Source organism: Artemia franciscana, chromosome 7 (genome assembly GCF_032884065.1).
Source record: "Artemia franciscana chromosome 7, ASM3288406v1, whole genome shotgun sequence".
NCBI classification, from domain to species: domain Eukaryota; kingdom Metazoa; phylum Arthropoda; class Branchiopoda; order Anostraca; family Artemiidae; genus Artemia; species Artemia franciscana.
Window position 1 is genome coordinate 7,922,252 of NC_088869.1, and position 18,034 is coordinate 7,940,285.

General features: G+C 35.5%; 1 protein-coding gene across 1 annotated transcript; it reads left to right on the forward strand.

The window, feature by feature from the left end:
• The first annotated feature begins 7 nt into the window (after window positions 1–7).
• LOC136028797 (BTB/POZ domain-containing protein 17-like) lies at window positions 8–13,054 on the forward strand. The gene is made up of 2 exons (XM_065706700.1): window positions 8–142; window positions 9,812–13,054. Exon 2 carries the CDS (start codon window positions 9,833–9,835, stop codon window positions 11,276–11,278), a length of 1,446 nt encoding a protein of 481 aa, XP_065562772.1. The 5' UTR covers window positions 8–142; window positions 9,812–9,832; the 3' UTR covers window positions 11,279–13,054.
• The last annotated feature ends 4,980 nt before the right edge of the window (window positions 13,055–18,034 follow it).

The window sequence follows — 18,034 nt, forward strand, 5'->3', positions numbered from 1 at the left end:
GAAACAAGATGAATCTGAGAAGGTGAATCAACGACACAGCCTAATATAGAAGAAATAAACGCAGAAAATGGATCTTGAAGAGTTGCTTTTCCTGTTCTCAATAATTCCTGCTGGATTTCTGCTCGGACTTGCTGTATATCATGTATCCTTTAAAAACAGAATTCTGTAGCCCAAAATTCAATTCTCACCTTAAGTTTTAGGTGATACAGAGGCCATTTATTGACAGATTTGAAGAAAAATACTTGTTTGATCTAAAGGAATATTTATGTCGGAAGTAAAGTACTATTACATGGAATATCCAACTATTATTGGTCCACTTTGAGATATTTTCATGTAGTTATAAACAGGGTAAAATTATACTTTAGCTACTTTTGGCTATCTTGGACAGGGGTTAGGTTAGGAAAATGAAACTTTCAGGGATGGGTGTAGCCTATAGGCTAAAGTGTGTACCTTCTCAGACATGTTGGTAATTTTTTTGCAGCTCATATAATTTTTCAAACTAGTCTAAACAGAAATAAAATGAATGTAGGCCTAGAAGATGAATCAACAACACAGCCTAATATAGAAGAAATAAATACAGAAAATGGATCTAGAAGAGTTTCTTTTCCTGTTCTCAATAATTTCTGCTTGGGCTTGCTGCTTTATATCATGTATCCTTTTCAAACAGAATTCAATTCACTTCACACCTTCACATCTGAAATTCAATTCACACCTGAAGTTTTAGGTGATACACAGGCAATTTGTTGAGAAATACTTGTTAGATTTAAAGGAATGTTTAGGTCTGAAGTAAGGTAATAGTATATGGAATATCCTACCTGCCACTGATTCACTTTGAGATATTTCAATGTAGGTATAAACTGGGTAAAATTCTACTTTTGGCTCTCTTGGAAATAGGTTAGGTTAGGAAAATGAAACTTTCAGGGATAGACAGTCTACAGGCTAAAAAATGTCACAGGAAGGTATTTTGAAATACCTACCTCCACTTCTCCTCTGAAATTTGTCTACATGACAGGTCTTTACCTATTGAAATTTTGTCAAAACAACATTTTACCATAATTTTCAGTTCTCTTTTTCTCTAGGTTTAGTTCTAGAAATGCAATTCCTGTTAATTGAGTAGAATTTTAAGCCATATCAGTATCTTTTTTCAAAATGTAGGAAATGTATTTGTAGGCTATAGCCTATCTGTAAAACCTCACAAGTTTGGATTAAGCAAAGCTATGAAGCTACAAACTATTTTGTTTTTCTTCATTTAAGGAGAATAGACTATCTATATCTGTTTTGGTTTCACTTTTACAACACACTGATTTAAATGTCATCAAAGGAGTGCAGGAAGGTAGGCTACTTCAAAATTCCTTCCCAGACATATGTTAGCCTGTAGAACTATTTGTGAAAGTTTTGTTTTCCCAACCTAACCCCATTAGTAGCCATTAGTAGGCTAGCTAAAGTAGAATTTTCCTAACCCAATCAAAGGTCCTGACCCTCTAGAAAGAGAAGGATAAGAAGTATGTAGTTCAATATACCATCTGTCAACAAATATTAGCCTGTAGACCCATCCTTGAAAGTTTCATTTTCCTAACTTTACCACTTTCCAAGATAGCCAAAAGTAGCTAAAGTAGAATTTTACCATAAACAGAGTTGCTTTCATCACATAGTAGGCTTTTGAAGGGTAACTACATAATGTTACCTACAGGACAGAAATCAAATAAGAAAAAAGAATCATAACATAGTATTCAATTCAATTTTTTTGAACACATAATAGGCCATACTAAGATTGAATCTATTATTAAGATTAAATCCTAGACATCAGCCAGGTATACCCCTAGGCTAGGCCTATTCAATGATGATAATCCTTGAAAAAGTCATTGATGAAATAGAAGTGCATTTTAGATTAGAGTTTTGATATGAATCTAAAATCTAGAACCATGTATTTTGCCAGGCATCACTCTTGTTTCAATCTATATAGGCTACCTATAAATTGAATCAGTTCTGATGAAATTGAAAACCAGAAATCACTTGGGAAGTATATTATTTGAGCAAGTCTATATATTTGCACATTAGAGGATTTTTGGGTGAAGTAAAGTAGAGCTGCAGTAAAAATGTCTGTAACATTAATTATCTTGAATTTTATGATGCAATAATTAGTGTCATAACATGTTTCCTTCTAAACAATCCAAATTCTAGATGTATACTAAGTTTTCATTAAAACATGAAAATTGTGCTTAGTCTACAGTCCTAGAAAAGGACAACTCAAGACAAAACACTTGAAAAGTAAAGAAGATCAGCTCTTGGCTAATTCTGAAAGATATTTAGATAGTCTATATGATAGGGTTAAGATAAACTTCTTAGTAAGCTACAGTGGCAGATCAAGGAGGATGCATCCCCCCCCCCCAGTGTGGTGGTGGATTTGTAGTTGGGACCACTTTCTCTGGTTTGGGTTGGGACAAAAGTTATTTTTTTTGTAATTGGTTTTTAATAGTTGAGTTTTCAATAAGTTTTTAATTATTAAGACTGTTTCTTTTTGCAGACAAGGTTTTAGTCACTTTATGTGGTCTCTGTTAGATAGTATTTAGATAGTATGTTAGATAAAGTATTTAATTAAATTTAGGTTTATCAAGGGAATTTGTCAGCATTAACACAATAACCAACTGGGAGGCAGAAATCTTCATTTCATAATAGCAAGGAGGGGAAATTTAAAATCCTAACTTCTTTAGGCTGTTGTAATGATATTCAGGATTATGCTGTCAAATCAGGGCTGAAAAGCAAAGTATTTACTTCTTTCTTATGTCAAAAATTTGATTTCAAGTCTTGCTATGGCACTGAGGTGAAAAAAATTGGTGTCAATACTTTTTTTAGCTGTCTGTTTTAGTTTTTTGGGATTGCTTTTTTAAGTAGAAGAGTGGTTTTTGCAACGTTGTTGTTATTTAGGGGTATTTATATAATAGAAAGTAAATGTACAAGAAGTGCAAAAATTATTAATTGAAGTTTTGGATTTTGGCATGGGAATGGTAGCCACTTTACTGCCTATTTTCATCTAATTAAAGCTCTGTATTGTCTGACATCTCACCACCTCTCTTCATCCTAAACATTAACATAAAGGCCAAATACTTTAGAACTTTCATAAAAGTTTGTATAAGTGTATACTTAAAACTAAATATATGAGTTCAAATGCTCATTCCAAGGTTGGAGAAATCATTTAAGAAAAATACATTTTTGAAAAATTGTTTATAAAAGAAGGCAAATATCTATGTTTTATTTTTCTATCTGGTATAGATGGGTCTCTGAATTCTCAGTTTGAATCAGTGGAAGGGCATCAATTTTTTTTTTTCAAACATTAACTTATAAAAAGTGGAAATTTAAACAACTTGAGCTAACCATGGAAACAGAATGCAACTACAATATTACTTCAGAATTTCTCATCTTCTCAGTACCAACCAGTCAGAAAATATGGTTATGGTTTGTATAGGGGTTGCATATATCTGTCCATAAAATTGTCTAAACTGCTATATATACTGCTGAGGATTTTTGTACTTATGCCATCCAATCATGTTTCCATTATTAGTTGTTTATAAATCAAAATTTGTGCAGGACAATTCTCTTATTTAATGCTAAATCTGAGTCAAATTTTTATTTTGTGCTCCACAGATGTATTGAGATTTATATGTTTGAATTTAATATCTGAAAAACTCCAGGTTAAAAAAAAAAAATTAATTAGAAATCTACCACAGCTTGAAACCCTGAGAATTTAAATCACCAATCTATACCTATCAAATACAAAAATAACAAACACATAATTATTTGTTTTTTAAGGAGTATTTCGACTCATATACTTAGTATGAAGCAAGTACCTACATGTATCTTAATTAAAGTTCATATTTTTCTAATGATTTTGGTCTTTATTTGAATATTTTAGGATGAATAGAAGAGGATATACTAACAAAGAGCTCTAAACTGACAGGATGAGCCATTATAAACATTCACCAAAATATTGAGGTATACATTGACTGTGTAATAAATAGATATGGTGGGAGTGGAAATAGAGAAATAGACTTTTTCCTATAAAAGTGTGAATTCTATAATTTAAGCAAAATATATTGAACTTTAAAACATAGAAAGATACACTACATTGTTATAAAAAGTAAAATTTTGATAAGGAAATTTTTGAGATTTTGTCAAAGTTGACACTGTTTAATAAAACACTATTTTAAAAAAGAAACAGTGATTAGTTAATGCTTCATTGCCTTATAGCCTTGTTAATGTCTTCTATGTTGCCTACGGATTGTTCTGGGTACCCGGCTGACTGCCCGTATTTCAAACAGTAGGTTGTACAAAAAGTGTGGTTCAATCCCGCTTTCTGGGGCTATAATGAAAGAAAGGTTGAGATGGCTAGGCCACGTTCTACAGATGATGGATGACAGATTACCGAAGATTGTCCTTTTTGGCCAACCGTCTGGGGCTACACGGAAAGTAGGTCGTCCTTGTCTGGGTTGGGAGGATGTCATAAATAAGGATTTAAAGGAAATGGGAACTTCCTGGGAGGGTGTAAAGAGGGAGGCTTTAAATAGATTAGGTTGGAGGAGGAGCGTGCGTAGCTGTGTTGGCCTCAGGCGGCTTGGTGCTGCAGTGAGTTATTATTAGTAGTAGTAGTAGTTGGGGGGGGGGGGGGTATTTTTAGTAACCCCAATTTAAAGATGGGTAATATTGTCTATAGTGCAATGTCCTTTTATGAAGCTTATCTGTTCTTTCAGGAGGTGATTATTAAATTCAGCAAACTACTCAATTCTTAATAGAATAAGCCTTTCAAGGACTTTACTGAGGGTAGAAAACACAGAGATAGGTTAGTAAGGCTTAGAGCCACTAGATGGGTAAATGGGTTTTAAAGCTGAAAATACTCAGAGAATCTTTCAAGCATTCAGGAACTTTAGCTCTGTCCAAATAAGATTATAAAGTTTTAAGAAGGCAGTAGGTAAAACATCTTGGGGATCACCTCAAAAATCTACTTAATATAAGTAGCCTATCATCATTTCCTGAGGAAGACTCAATATTAAGTGAATTATGTGCTGCACTGAATTCATCTTAGGAAAAGGATTCAGAAGGGCATGTTTATGTGAAGGTGTGTGAGGCAAAGTAAAATAAAGGAGGCTGAGTGGGTATGAGAACCTGAGCAGTCATTTTTATAGACATCAGCAAAACTCTTTGCTTTCTTTTTATCAGAGATGATTAGTTAATTGTCTTGGATGATGTCATAACTATGGTCATCAATAGGCTGCTTACCATAATTGATTTTGCTAAGAAACTGGTAAATCTTTGAAATTTGGCTCTAAAGCTAATACTTGAGCTGAAATTAGACCATGAGGACTATTTAGCTTTTGTACATACCACTTAAACTTTTGCACATGACTGCTTATAAGAAATTGCTGTTGATGGTTATGGGTTTCTTTTGCTGGAACAGCAGAGATGATTAGAGAATTGTCCTGGATGATGTCATAACAATGATCATCAATAGGCTGCTTACCACAATTGATTTTACTAACAAACTGGTGAATCTTTGAAATTTGGCTCTAAAGCTAATACTTGAGCTGAAATTAGACCATGAGGACTATTTAGCTTTTGTACATACCACTTAAACTTTTGTACATGACTGCTTATAAGAAATTGCTGTTGATGGCTATGGGTTCCTCTGAAACATTTTACAAGCTTTCCTATTTGCCTGAACAGCAGAGATGATTAGAGAATTGTTGTGGATGATGTCATAACTATGATCATCCATAGACTGCTTACCACAATTGATTTTACTAACTGGTAAATCTTTGAAATTTGGTTCTAGTACTTGAAGTAAAACTAGACCATGAGGACTATTTAGCTTTCTTACCCATCACTTAAACTTTTGCACATCACTGCTTATAACCAATTACTGTTGTTGGTTATGGGTTCCTTTCAAATATTTTACAAGCTTTCCTCTTTACCTGAACAGCAGCCCTATGCTCCTCATCCCACCAATTCTTTGGTCTCTTGGAGCCTTTATATAAACTCTGCCTAGTCATGGGTATGGCAGAATTAGCTGCCTGTAACAGGTTTGTTTCAATGAAATTAATGTCAGAATTGATTGAGACAAAGGAGAAACCTACTTCCTTAATCTCTCCCAGAATATGGACCTTTGGAGTTAATAAAGACTGGTATATGGGGTTTGGGAGTATAGCACAAATATTGAATGGATATAGATATTGAAAAGTGATCTTATTGCAGTAAGGGAACCTTTACCATCTGGACTTGATCAACATATGAAGATAGGTATAGTAGCAAGTCGGTGGTGAGAAAGAATTGGATGTAATTTTATACTGGGTCTGGAAATTAAATGGGAGTGATAAGCAGAGTATCTGGAAAGCTAGAAAAAATGTTCTTTGGACCTCTTCCTGCTTTGGTGCTACTGGGAACTAGTTGCTCCCTGAGTGAGTGGGCTATATATCACACATATATTTTAAGCCTGTTAAAAAAATAATAATGTGAACATTGAAGGATATATCAGATAAGTTAAGTCATTTGCATGACTATCTTTCATAAAAAGGAAAAAAGGGGATGCAATCAGTAGAAAAAAGGGATATGTCAAGGTAAAATATACTTTCTAAATGTGATGTGAAAATAGTGGTAATTGTAGCAATATGATGATCAACCACAATCAAGAGCATTTTCTCAATTCTCAAAATAATTCTAATTACAGGTTTTATTTAAAAAGTAAAATGGAATTTTATTCTAGGTTTCTATTTGCTATGCAACTTGGTCTGTTGCTTTGATTCTTGGCAAGTCCATCATTGAAGATAAGCTTATTTGCTTTCAGTGGGTTAATTGAATAAGATCAACCCTGTCTAAATCAATTTTTTTTGAATGAAAGTTGAGAACAACTTGAAATTTAAAACATATAAGGTTAAACCTCAGGTTTATTGAATTACCAACAATATGTAGGCCTATAAGTTGAAGCTTATATATAAAAAGCAGAGCTATTTCTTATATTGTTCCATGAGCAAAGTGCAAACTGTTAATTTCATTGGACTTGGGGTCCAAAATAGCAAGTGATTTTTCTGGTCATGTTAGCTACATTATTTATGAGGCAAGGGCTGATTGAACAACAATTGCTACTTGTGAATGCTACTAACTCTCTCCCATGTTCATGGATAGGTGAATGGATGTGATCTTTTATTCTACACTCAATATATTTCAGCAATAAGGAATGATATTTTACCCCCTCAGATGTTCAGTCCAAGTATACTATGTCAAATGTAAGCTAAGGAGGGAGGCTGGAGGGCAAATCATTCTACATATTGACCAGAAGGATATGTCACAAAAATTTTCAACCTAGAAATCACTTGACACTCTTGCCCCCCTTCCCTGCACACACACACAGACAAAGAGATCCATTGACCTCCCTTCAGTAGTTAGTGGTGTGTAGCTGTGCAATACTAAAAACTAAGGCTAATTTCCCCTCAGAAACATTTTCTTTTCTTTAGCATTTTATTTTTATTTTATTTATTTTCTGAAAAGGTTATAGCTGGAGCTAGCACAAAAAATACAACAATTCATTGGTTTCAAATATATCCCTCCACTAACCCAGAATATTGATATTGTTCACAACTTTTCTTAGAGAATGACCAAAACTTTCTTGAAAAACAAGAAAATTCTTTCTTTTTTTGTCATGTTTCTGATGTGCATTTTTAGTTTAAAGAAAATGGAAAGTAAATTTCAAAAGTATATTTTGGTAGAAGTTTAAAGCTGAATCTCAGCTATCAAATTTTAGTGAAAGTCTCTTCTTATGCTCAAACATTGAAACCATAGATATATAGAAGAATAACAACCAAAGACTTGCACTGGGAGCATAAACCTTAATAATGCTGCACATTTGTTATATATATTTGTCTCTTTATTTAGATAGATAAACTTTCTTTTTATAAATATCTATTGTATTTATATAATACTAATTTATATAATTATACTAAACTTATTTAATTATGTAAATATCTTTATTATTTTTTATCTATATATTCCCATATTTGTCACTTAGCTTTATTTTATAATAACTGTTAGCCCTTTGCTTGCTTGTGCCTTTGTTCATTGTAAGCTGGCTTTGCAACTCCAGGTTTTAGGCCTCTCAAATATACCTTGTGTTGGCTCTCTTTTTGCTTTGGTCACTATGATCAGTATCTCCAGCTTTTGGCACTCTGGATCTATAAAGATTAGTGGCATTCTCCTATTATGGCATCACATTTCCTGTTTTTGGGTTCCCTTTTTGTTTACAGTACATATGTTTTTGTTGTTGCTTATTTGTTTCCTCATAGTTCAACTAATAAGCATTTGTTGATACCTCATAGAACAAGATTTGCTTATTGTTCATGACTGCTTATTATTTTAACCAGTTAAATACTGGATCATTTCAACCCAACAGGAGCTTAGTTTACTAATTATTTTCGGTTTGTAATTTATAACCATAATCTAGGGCTAAACAAAAAGATCGTTCCCAAATAGAATGGAAGGGGTCATAAGAAACACTTTAAAGGAAACTGGAACTTCATTAGAGGGGCAAAGGGTAAAACTTTGAATAGTTTGGGATATGGAAGGAGTGTGCATAGCTCTGTTGGCCTCTGGCACATTTATGCTGTAGTCAGCTGTTAGTAGTGGTAGTAGTAGCCTAGTAATAAGTTTGTGAAGTTTCAGTCTTTTTCATCTGTAAGCTAAGCAATGTATGTATATAGTAAGGTTTGCAGTTTCAGAGGTCTTAGTGCACAATGGTGCATTCACTCCTAAAGATGCATGCAGTTCATACAAGATAAAATAAGGGGTTAATGTAGACAACTTTTCTAAACTTTATTTAGCTGTGTCAAATGACCCGTGGCAGACACATACATTGTTTTGTGTGTGTTTGGGAGGGGGTTGTAAAAAAAAATATGATAATTTGAATGAGAATTGCCTGGAATTTCAAGGAAGGTTAGGATTTCGAGGACACCTCTGCCTCGAATGTCTGCCCCTTGCATACATCCCTCATTTGAGGCTTTATAAAATTATTTACAAATTATATACGAAACTACTGTGGGGCTTAGTTTTGGATCAGATGGTCTGTAAGGGGAGGAGCTTTTTTTCATGGGAAGTGAAATCTTCAGCTATAGGTCATAATTTTTCCATGAAAAGGGGGGTCTTTATCCTAATTCTAATGGGTGGCTGCCCTGTATTCTTCTAAAATTATAGGGGTGGAGAGTGTTCTCCTAGTTGAAAATTGCCAAAAGCATATTTTTTTGCCTTAATGTATGAAATTTTCTTCCAGAGAAGGGGGCTGGCCTGTATTCTTCTAAAATTTTAGGGGTGGGGAGTGTTCTCCTAGTTGAAAATTGCCAAAAGCATATTTTTTTGCCTAAATTTAATAAATTTTCTTCCAGAGAAGGGGGATCTTGAGCAATGTTAGTAGGGAATAATTTGTATGTGGATATGAAAGTTTATATACTTCTTTAAAAGAGGGACGGTCACTCCTAAGATGGGTCTATAGGAACCCCCCCCCCCCCCTGCCAGTGAGTGTTGTCTAAAAAACGCATTTGTCTTTTGATTTTCCCCATGCAGATCAGTCTTTAAAAGAGTCATTAGAATTCCCCCTCTGTTTGTTCAGTTAAAATTACTAGGGCCATATTTAGACAAATCTTGGGGAGTGAGTTCCCCCAATCTTTGTACACAAAATTTGTACAAGGTTTGCAATGTCAAAGTTTTTTGAGATTCTTTCTCATAACTAAAAATCCATTTAATATCAGGCTCACAATATTTCCTTAACTGTTTATCTTAGGTTTGACCTATTATCAAAATAATGGAAGAATCAAGTGGAGAAGCCATGCAGGTTGACAATGGATCTGAGATTATTACGAAAATAGCAAGACTGTATGCTGAAAAGCTACTAAGCGACGTTTCCCTAAGAATTGGTGATCGAGTGTTCCCTGCCCATCGTCTTATTCTATGTGCATCTAGTGATGTCTTCCAAGTGATGCTATTAAATCCTAACTGGACAGAGTTTAATGTTGAGGAAATAGTTCTTCAAGAGAATGCAGATTGTGGCAGAGTCTTTGGAGATTTCTTAGCATATCTTTATACTGGAAAAATTACGCTAAAAATTGAGTCTGTTTTACCTATATTAATGCTGGCTGATAAATATAATGTTAGAGATCTTGTGATGTTATGTGTAAAGTATATGAATCAGCATGTACTTGCTGCTTCAAATTTAGGAAAACTAGTGACATGGTTGCAATATACTTCAAATTGTGGGCACCATGATTTGGCTAGTATTTGCTTTAACTTTATTGCATGGAATTTTCACTCTTTTATGAAAAAACCAGAGTTTTTGCTTTGTGACAAAGATACCTTGATTGCTTTCCTCCAGTGCAGTGATTTAGTGGTTAGTGATGAATTTAGCCTAACAGTAGCTATTATTGAATGGCTAGATGTGAATGCACTCTGCGACCCTGATAACGAGTCGATTTTAGTCAGAGAAATTGTATCCTATTTGAGGTTTGGTATGTTATCACCAGTTGAACTTGCAAAATTAGTTGTTTTCCCCATTGTCCAGCGAAATAATGATTTCTTTGTTAGGAGAATGGCTTTAGGAATGGATTATCATTCTGGAAATTGGTCAAAACTTGAGAAAATTATTTCTGACACTGAGGAAATATCCCTGCAATTCACCCCTAGGCTGTACATAGCTGAAAAGTGGATGGCCCCAATAACACTTGAAAATTTTCGCCAATTGCAGCCATACCATTCAACAACTTTATTATTTAACACCCCATATTCGTTTTCAGATAAAGATTCAGAACAAAGCTATGAATGGATTGTTGAGTTCTACCCAAAAGGGGTATGGTTTCAAAAATGTTATTTGATAAGTTGGCATGGCAAACTAGAAGTGCCTGAGATGATCTTTAGAGATGTCCGACTCTCATTAACCTTAAAAGATGCTTTTGACCAGCGTTTCAAAGTTGGAATTATTATCTATGGTGACCAAAATGGTGAAGAGTATGTGGCAAAAGTTGTGGAGAGAGTTTTCATTTTTGATGAGAACTCTTCAGTTTTAAAGTTTGATGATCTTGTAGACTTTGATGGTTTGAATGAAACATTGCTTGCTAATACTAAGGATGGTGAATATAACCCAAATTTAGTTGGACTAAATAATGACACTATGAAGCTTCAAGTTGTAATTTTGCCTTTTGAACGATTAATAAGCTTCGAAGAGCCAGGCTCGTGGAAATCTATAAGACACTTTTAATTTTTTGTCTGGAACCGAGATACTCTGATATTTTATTGACGTTATGAAGCTTAATAATGACGTTATAATCTGACGTTATTAATAATGACGTTATATTAATAATGACGTTATGAAGCTTCAAGTTGTAATTTTGCCTTTTGAACGATTAATAAGCTTCGAAGAGCCAGGCTCGTGGAAATCTATAAGACGCTTTTAATTTTTTGTCTGGAACCGAGATACACTGATATTTTATCATTATTGTCATTGGGCTGTATTGAATTTGCAGTTGACCAAAACAGTGAAGAATATTCGGAAAGTTTTCATTTTTAATGAAGACAAGTTGAATGATCTTTTAAATTCTGATCCTTTGAATGGAACATTAATTGGCAACACCTAATTGTTGACCATAACCAGGATTCATTTACGCTAAAACTTATATTTTGAAGCTTAATGTCCAAATTTTGGCTTTTGAATGATCAATGAGTGTAGAGGAGTAAGGTTTTGATAAATCTGTAAAATATATTTTTTTTTCTTTTTTTGTGGAACTGAGACCCTTTGCTATTTTATTTTGATTCTTATATGGCTATTTTGAACTTGCTCATCCAAAAAGTGGACCAACAATGTGAAGAGTATTTGGAAATAGTTTTTACTTTCAGTGAGGGCAAGTTTTGTTCTAAAGTTGAATGGTCTTTTAGAATTTGATATGAATGAGCATTAATTTACAATACCATGTGGGTGACTGCGACCAGAATTAGTAACTCTAAACAAAACATTTTGAAACTTTCAGTAATAGTTTTACATTTGACTGAATTTAGAGGCTTTTTAGAGCCACTTTCTTGAAAATCTATGAGACATTTTTTCTTAAGCAGAGGGATTTAGTGTGTGGGGTAGTGGGTATGCAACTCTAGCAATCGCAGAATGTCAAAAATGATATTTATTATGGGGTTTTAAAAGAAGAATTCCGGAGCTTGGTTCTTGGTGGCCTAGAGCACGAGGGAGCACGAAATAGTTTTTACATTCAGTGAGGGCAAGTTTTGTTCTAAAATTGAATGATCTTTTAGAATTTGATGGTTTGAATGGAGCATTAATTGACAATACCAAGTGGGTGACCAGAATTAGTAGCTCTAAACACAACATTTTGAAACTTCAAGTTGTAGTTTGACCTTTTGACTGATTTAGAGGCTTTTAGGAGCCACTTTCTTGAAAATCAATGAGACACTTTTTTTAAGCAAGGGCATTTAGTGTTTTATTTTTGTTCCCATTGAGCTGTATTGATCTTGTTTATCCAAAAGAGTTTTCAGTTTTGATTTTTTTTTTTTTTTTTTTTTCATTTTGCAACCAAGCAGGTTAAGCATAACCAGCATTTAGTAAATTGTTGTATCTTCACCTTATGAGCAATTAACAACCTTTGGGTTATCAGTTTCTTGGATATCTTTACAACACTTTTATTTTCATTTCAACTAGGCTGTATTGGCAGATACGTAGGGCTATTCAAAGGGGGGTGTGACGGGGGTGAGCTATCCTTGGCGCCTTGACTAGGATGGGCTGGGTCTTCAGTGGTTTTTTATTTATGTTTGAGTCGGGAAGGGGTCACCCGAATTAATCTTGCCCCTGGCGCCATCAACCCTAGGAACAACCCTGCAGATACGTATGCAACATTAATTTTGCTGGGGTTAAGTTGGTGAATATTTTAAAACTGTGTGATTATTAGAAAACAAATGTGGGACATATTGTGTACATTCTTATCTATTACTGATATTTTATGTTTTGACTTGCAATAAATGCCAATATATAAAGTTTGTTCCTTCACTATAAATTCTTAGATTGTTTTACTGTCTGACCTGGAAAATGACATGATAAACGTCCTTGAATGCTGTGAGAGACTCAATTTTGTAAGTTTTCTTTTTCTTATAGTTTTGCTTGTTACTTCAGTTAGATGCAAGGCTGTTCAAAATCAAAATGGAATAACCCTTGATTTTTATTGTAATGTTACGTCCCTTTCTTAATCTCTGGTTCTTCTTGCTGAGGGGTAGGTATTATGTGATGTTTCTTAATATCATATTTCCAGCTCGCCAAGTATCAATGCTCGGTTATCACCTCAAGGGCGCGAATCATGTTATCCTGGGGGATAATTGTATCCCTCAATTGAATTTATCTAGATGTTTTTGTCCATACGCTTTAGTTACGTTTGGACTATAAGGAAAACAAAAAAAAGTTGTATATCTCCAGGGGGAAGCCCCCGTCCCGTCGGAAACTTAAATTCTCTCAATGATTTGGGCAATTCTGATTCAAATTATCAAATAAAATTCTTTTTTGTTATTGATTTCCTCCCCCGTGTATGTGCCTCCCTCTTCTTTTCCACCCAAAACAGAATGTCAACCAACTCCTCCATATTTCACTTTAATAGAGAGGTAGCCCTAATATCCTATTTCCCAAAAAGCAAAAAAAGTTGTATATCTCCAGGGGGAAGCCCCCGTCCCGTCGGAAACTTAAATTCTCTCAATGATTTGGGCAATTCTGATTCAAATTATCAAATAAAATCCTTTTTTTTTATTGATTTCCTCCCCTTTGTATGTGCGTCCCTCTTCTTTTCCACCCAAAACAGAATGTCAACCAACTCCTCCATATTTCACTTTACTAGAGAGGTAGCCCTAATGTCCTATTTCCCAAAAAGCAAGTTGGTTGTTTTTACTTCCTCTTTATATTTTGCAGTTGCAGAACATACCGGGAAACCAGACATAATCCTGACATAGGAGTCAACTCCTTTGACCTAAAATGTATAAGCTACACAAGAAGTCGTCGCACACTTTTTGATATGTAATGCTGAACATAGCTAGCTTAAACCATCATGTCTAGCTACGGTATTCAAGTACTTAGAGCTTGTCATATATCAGCTAACATCTGATTAGTCTGAGTGCTAATCGAAAAATTTTGATTGAACTTGGGTTTTTGGTTATTGGTTTGCAACCAAGGGCCACACTGAGTCCCCAGACCATGCCTCGAAAACTCTGTGAAATGATTTCCCCGTTACCATCACTTTCTTTAAAGTCACTCATGAGACTTCCTCGACTAAATGATGGTTATTCGAATGGTTTTTGATGTGTCCTAGAATCAAAATCGCAGATCGGAATGTATTTGCACCTCATAGAGAGTACAGTGTGTTCGAAGCATACACCTTTTTTCTGTGAATGTGAAAATGTGTGTAAGAAGTTCCTACATTCCTGTGATGTACCTAAAACATCTTTAATTGCGAAGCCAGAGGAGTTAAGTTTGATCTAAGAACTGCCCCTTGTACACTATACATTTTTTTTACTAGTCTCTTACTTTTGAATCTTTATTCTTTTTGCATGGTTATAAAAATGATTTTTTATGTAAGCACTATTGTTTGGTGATGGTGGCTAAGATTTACAAGTTGTGAGTACAATTTTCGAGTTATCCAATTACTACTACTACTACTAACAACTTACCGCAGCACGAAGCCGCCTGAGGCCAACACAGCTACGTTCGCTCCTTCTCCATCCCAATCTATTCAAAGCCTCCCTCTTTACACCCTGCCAAGAAGTTCCCATTTTCTTTAAATCTTTCTTCGTGACATCTTCTTACCCCAGACGAGGACGACCTGCTTTCCGTTTAGCTCTAGACGGTTGGCCGAAAAGGAAAATATTCGGCAATCTGTCATCCTTCATCTGCAGAACGTGCCCTAACCATCTCAACCTTTCTTTTGTTTTAACCCCAGAAAGCGGGATTGAACCACACTGGGTACAGTCGGGTACCCAGAACAACCCGTTGGCAATTTCTCTGGAAAACATCTAGTAAATCTTCATCCGCTTTTCGGAGCATCCATACCTCAGAGCCATATCTGACAACTGTCATCACTGTACCTTCCAATATTCTAATACTGGTTTGCGGACTTATCTTCCTATTCTTCCAAACTTTTTTTTAATTATGAAAAAACACCCTGAGTCTTGGCGATTCTGCTTTTAACATCTTCACTGTTCCCACCGTCTTTACTAATAATTCTATCAAGGTAAGTGAAGCTGCCCACGTGATCAATCTTTTCGTTACCCAACGTCACCTTTTCACCTTCGCTTATTCCTAGCCTTTGTGACTTAGTGTTTTTAAAATTAATTTTTTAAATCTATTCTAGCACCCTGAACTCACAAAACCTCTAAAAGTTCATTCATTAAGCTCACACTTTCATCTAGGATGCTTAAATCATCAGCATAATTTAAGTCAAGGAAAGTTTTTCCTCCCCATTTGATTCCGTGGTCTCCCATTGCCTTTCCTGTGCTCCTGGAGACAAAGTCTATCAAAATGATTCATATAAACGGGGATAGAACACAATCCTGCTTGACTTCTGATTTAATACAAAACCAGCTACTAAACTCATTTCCTACCTTGTCCGTAGCAGTATTATTCTCTTACATAGCACTAATCACTTTAATGTATTTGTCTGGTATACCATTCAAGAATAAGACCTTTTCTATAGCTCTTCTGTCAACAGAATCGAACGCATGCTCATAATCTATAGCACTGAGAACCAAAGGTGTTTGACAACTAAGGCACTTCTCAATTATTAACCTAACAATAAAGATTTGGTTGATACATCCTCTACCTTTTCTAAAACTGTACTGTTCTTCTCTTAAAACTTTGTCTGCAGCATCTCTCAGTCTAAACAGTATCATATTACTAAGTAATTTGCTACCTACAGAGACCAGACTGATGCCTCGGTAATGACGACACTCACTCTTATCACCTTCCTTATACAGTGGTTTAATTAAGGCTTTCCTAAAATCGTTAGGCACTTCCCCTTTTTCAAAAATCATATTCATAATCTTCACTAACTTATTTCTAACCTCGGAGCCACCATATTTAAGAAACTCATTTACCATGCTATCAGCACCTGGAGCCTCATTATTTTTTAGTCTTTTTAGTACTGTCACTAATTTTTTCTCACAAAACAAATCTCGCTTCACATCCAAGGTATGACAAACTTTTTCATTTTACTCTGTATCTTTTCCTGCAACTATGTCTCGGTCAAGCACATTCTCAGCACGTTCCGCCCATCTCATCTTTAACTCTTTCCTCATCACTAATTGTGGCCCAGTTCCTATCTTTAACTGGGACAAGTCCGGATTGACCGCTCCCTCTCAATTTATTAACATGCCAGTACAATATTTTACTATTATGCCGTCTAGCTGCATCTTCCAGATCCACGGTAATTCTATCCATGGCCTCCACTTCATACCTCCTTAGTTCATATTTTAATGCTTTCTCCACTTTCTTTACATTACTTTTGGTTTCATGTGATCTTTCACTCAGATAATTCTTGTACAAACCCCTTCTCCTCTCAATTAAACATAAAGCTTTTTCACTAATATTCCTAACTGCAGTCTTAACTTTCTTCCCTAAGATACCATCTGGAATTTCATAAATCGTTTTTATGGCACTTGGTATTAACCAAGTGACATATAGCAGTCGCCAATTCTGTCGGTCTGTCTGTCGGTCTGTCGGTCCCGGTTTTGCTACTTTAGGCACTTCCAGGTAAGCTAGGACGATGAAATTTGGCAAGCGTATCAGGGACCGGACCAGATTAAATTAGAAATAGTCGTTTTCCCGATTTGACCATCTGGGGGGGAGTGGGGGCCCGGTTAATTCGCAAAAAATAGAAAAAATGAAGTATTTTTAACTTATCAGCGGGTATTTGGATCTTAATGAAATTTGATGTTTGGAATGATATTGTGTCTTAGAGCTCTTATTTTAAATCCCGACCGGATCTGATGACATTGGGGGGAGTTGGAGGGGGGAAACCTAAAGTCCCGGTTTTGCTACTTTAGGCACTTCCAGGTAAGCTAGGACGATGAAATTTGGCAAGCGTATCAGGGACCGGACCAGATTAAATTAGAAATAGTCATTTTCTCGATTTGACCGTCTGGGGGGGGAGTAGGGGCCGGTTAATTCGGAAAAATAGAAAAAATGAAGTATTTTTAACTTATGAGCGGGTGATTGGATCTTAATGAAATTTGATGTTTGGAATGATATTGTGTCTCAGAGCTCTTATTTTAAATCCCGACTGGGTCTGATGACATTGGGGGGAGTTGGAGGGGGGAAACCTAAAATCTTGGAAAACACTTAGAGTAGAGGGATCGGGATGAAACTTGATGGGAAAAATAAGCGCAAGTCCTAGATACATGATTGACATGATCGGAACTTATTTGCTCTCTTTGGGGTAGTTGGGGGGGGGAGTAAGTCTTAAAAATTAGAAAAATGAGGTATTTTCAACTTACGAACGGGTGATCAGATCTCAATGAAATTTGATTTTTAGAAGGATATCGTGTCTTAGAGCTCTTATTTTAAATCCCGACCGGATCTGGTGATGTGGGCGGGGAGTTGGGAGGGGGAAACCTAAAACTTGGAAAACACTTAGAGTGGAGGGATCGGGATGAAACATGGTGGGAAAAATAAACACGAGTCCTAGATAGATGATTGACATAAACGGAACGGATCCGCTCTCTTTTGGGTAGTTGGGGGGGGGGTTAATTCTGAAAAATTAGAAAAAATGAGGTATTTTTAACTTACGAACGGGTGATTGGATCTCCATGAAATTTGATTTTTAGAAGGATATCGTGGCTCAAAGCTCTTATTTTAAATCCTGACCGGATCTGGTGACATTGGGGGAAGTTTGGGGTGGGGAGACCCAAAATGATGGGAAACGCTTAGATTGGAGGGATTTGGATGAAACTTGGTTGGAAAAATAAGCAAAAGTCTTGCATACGT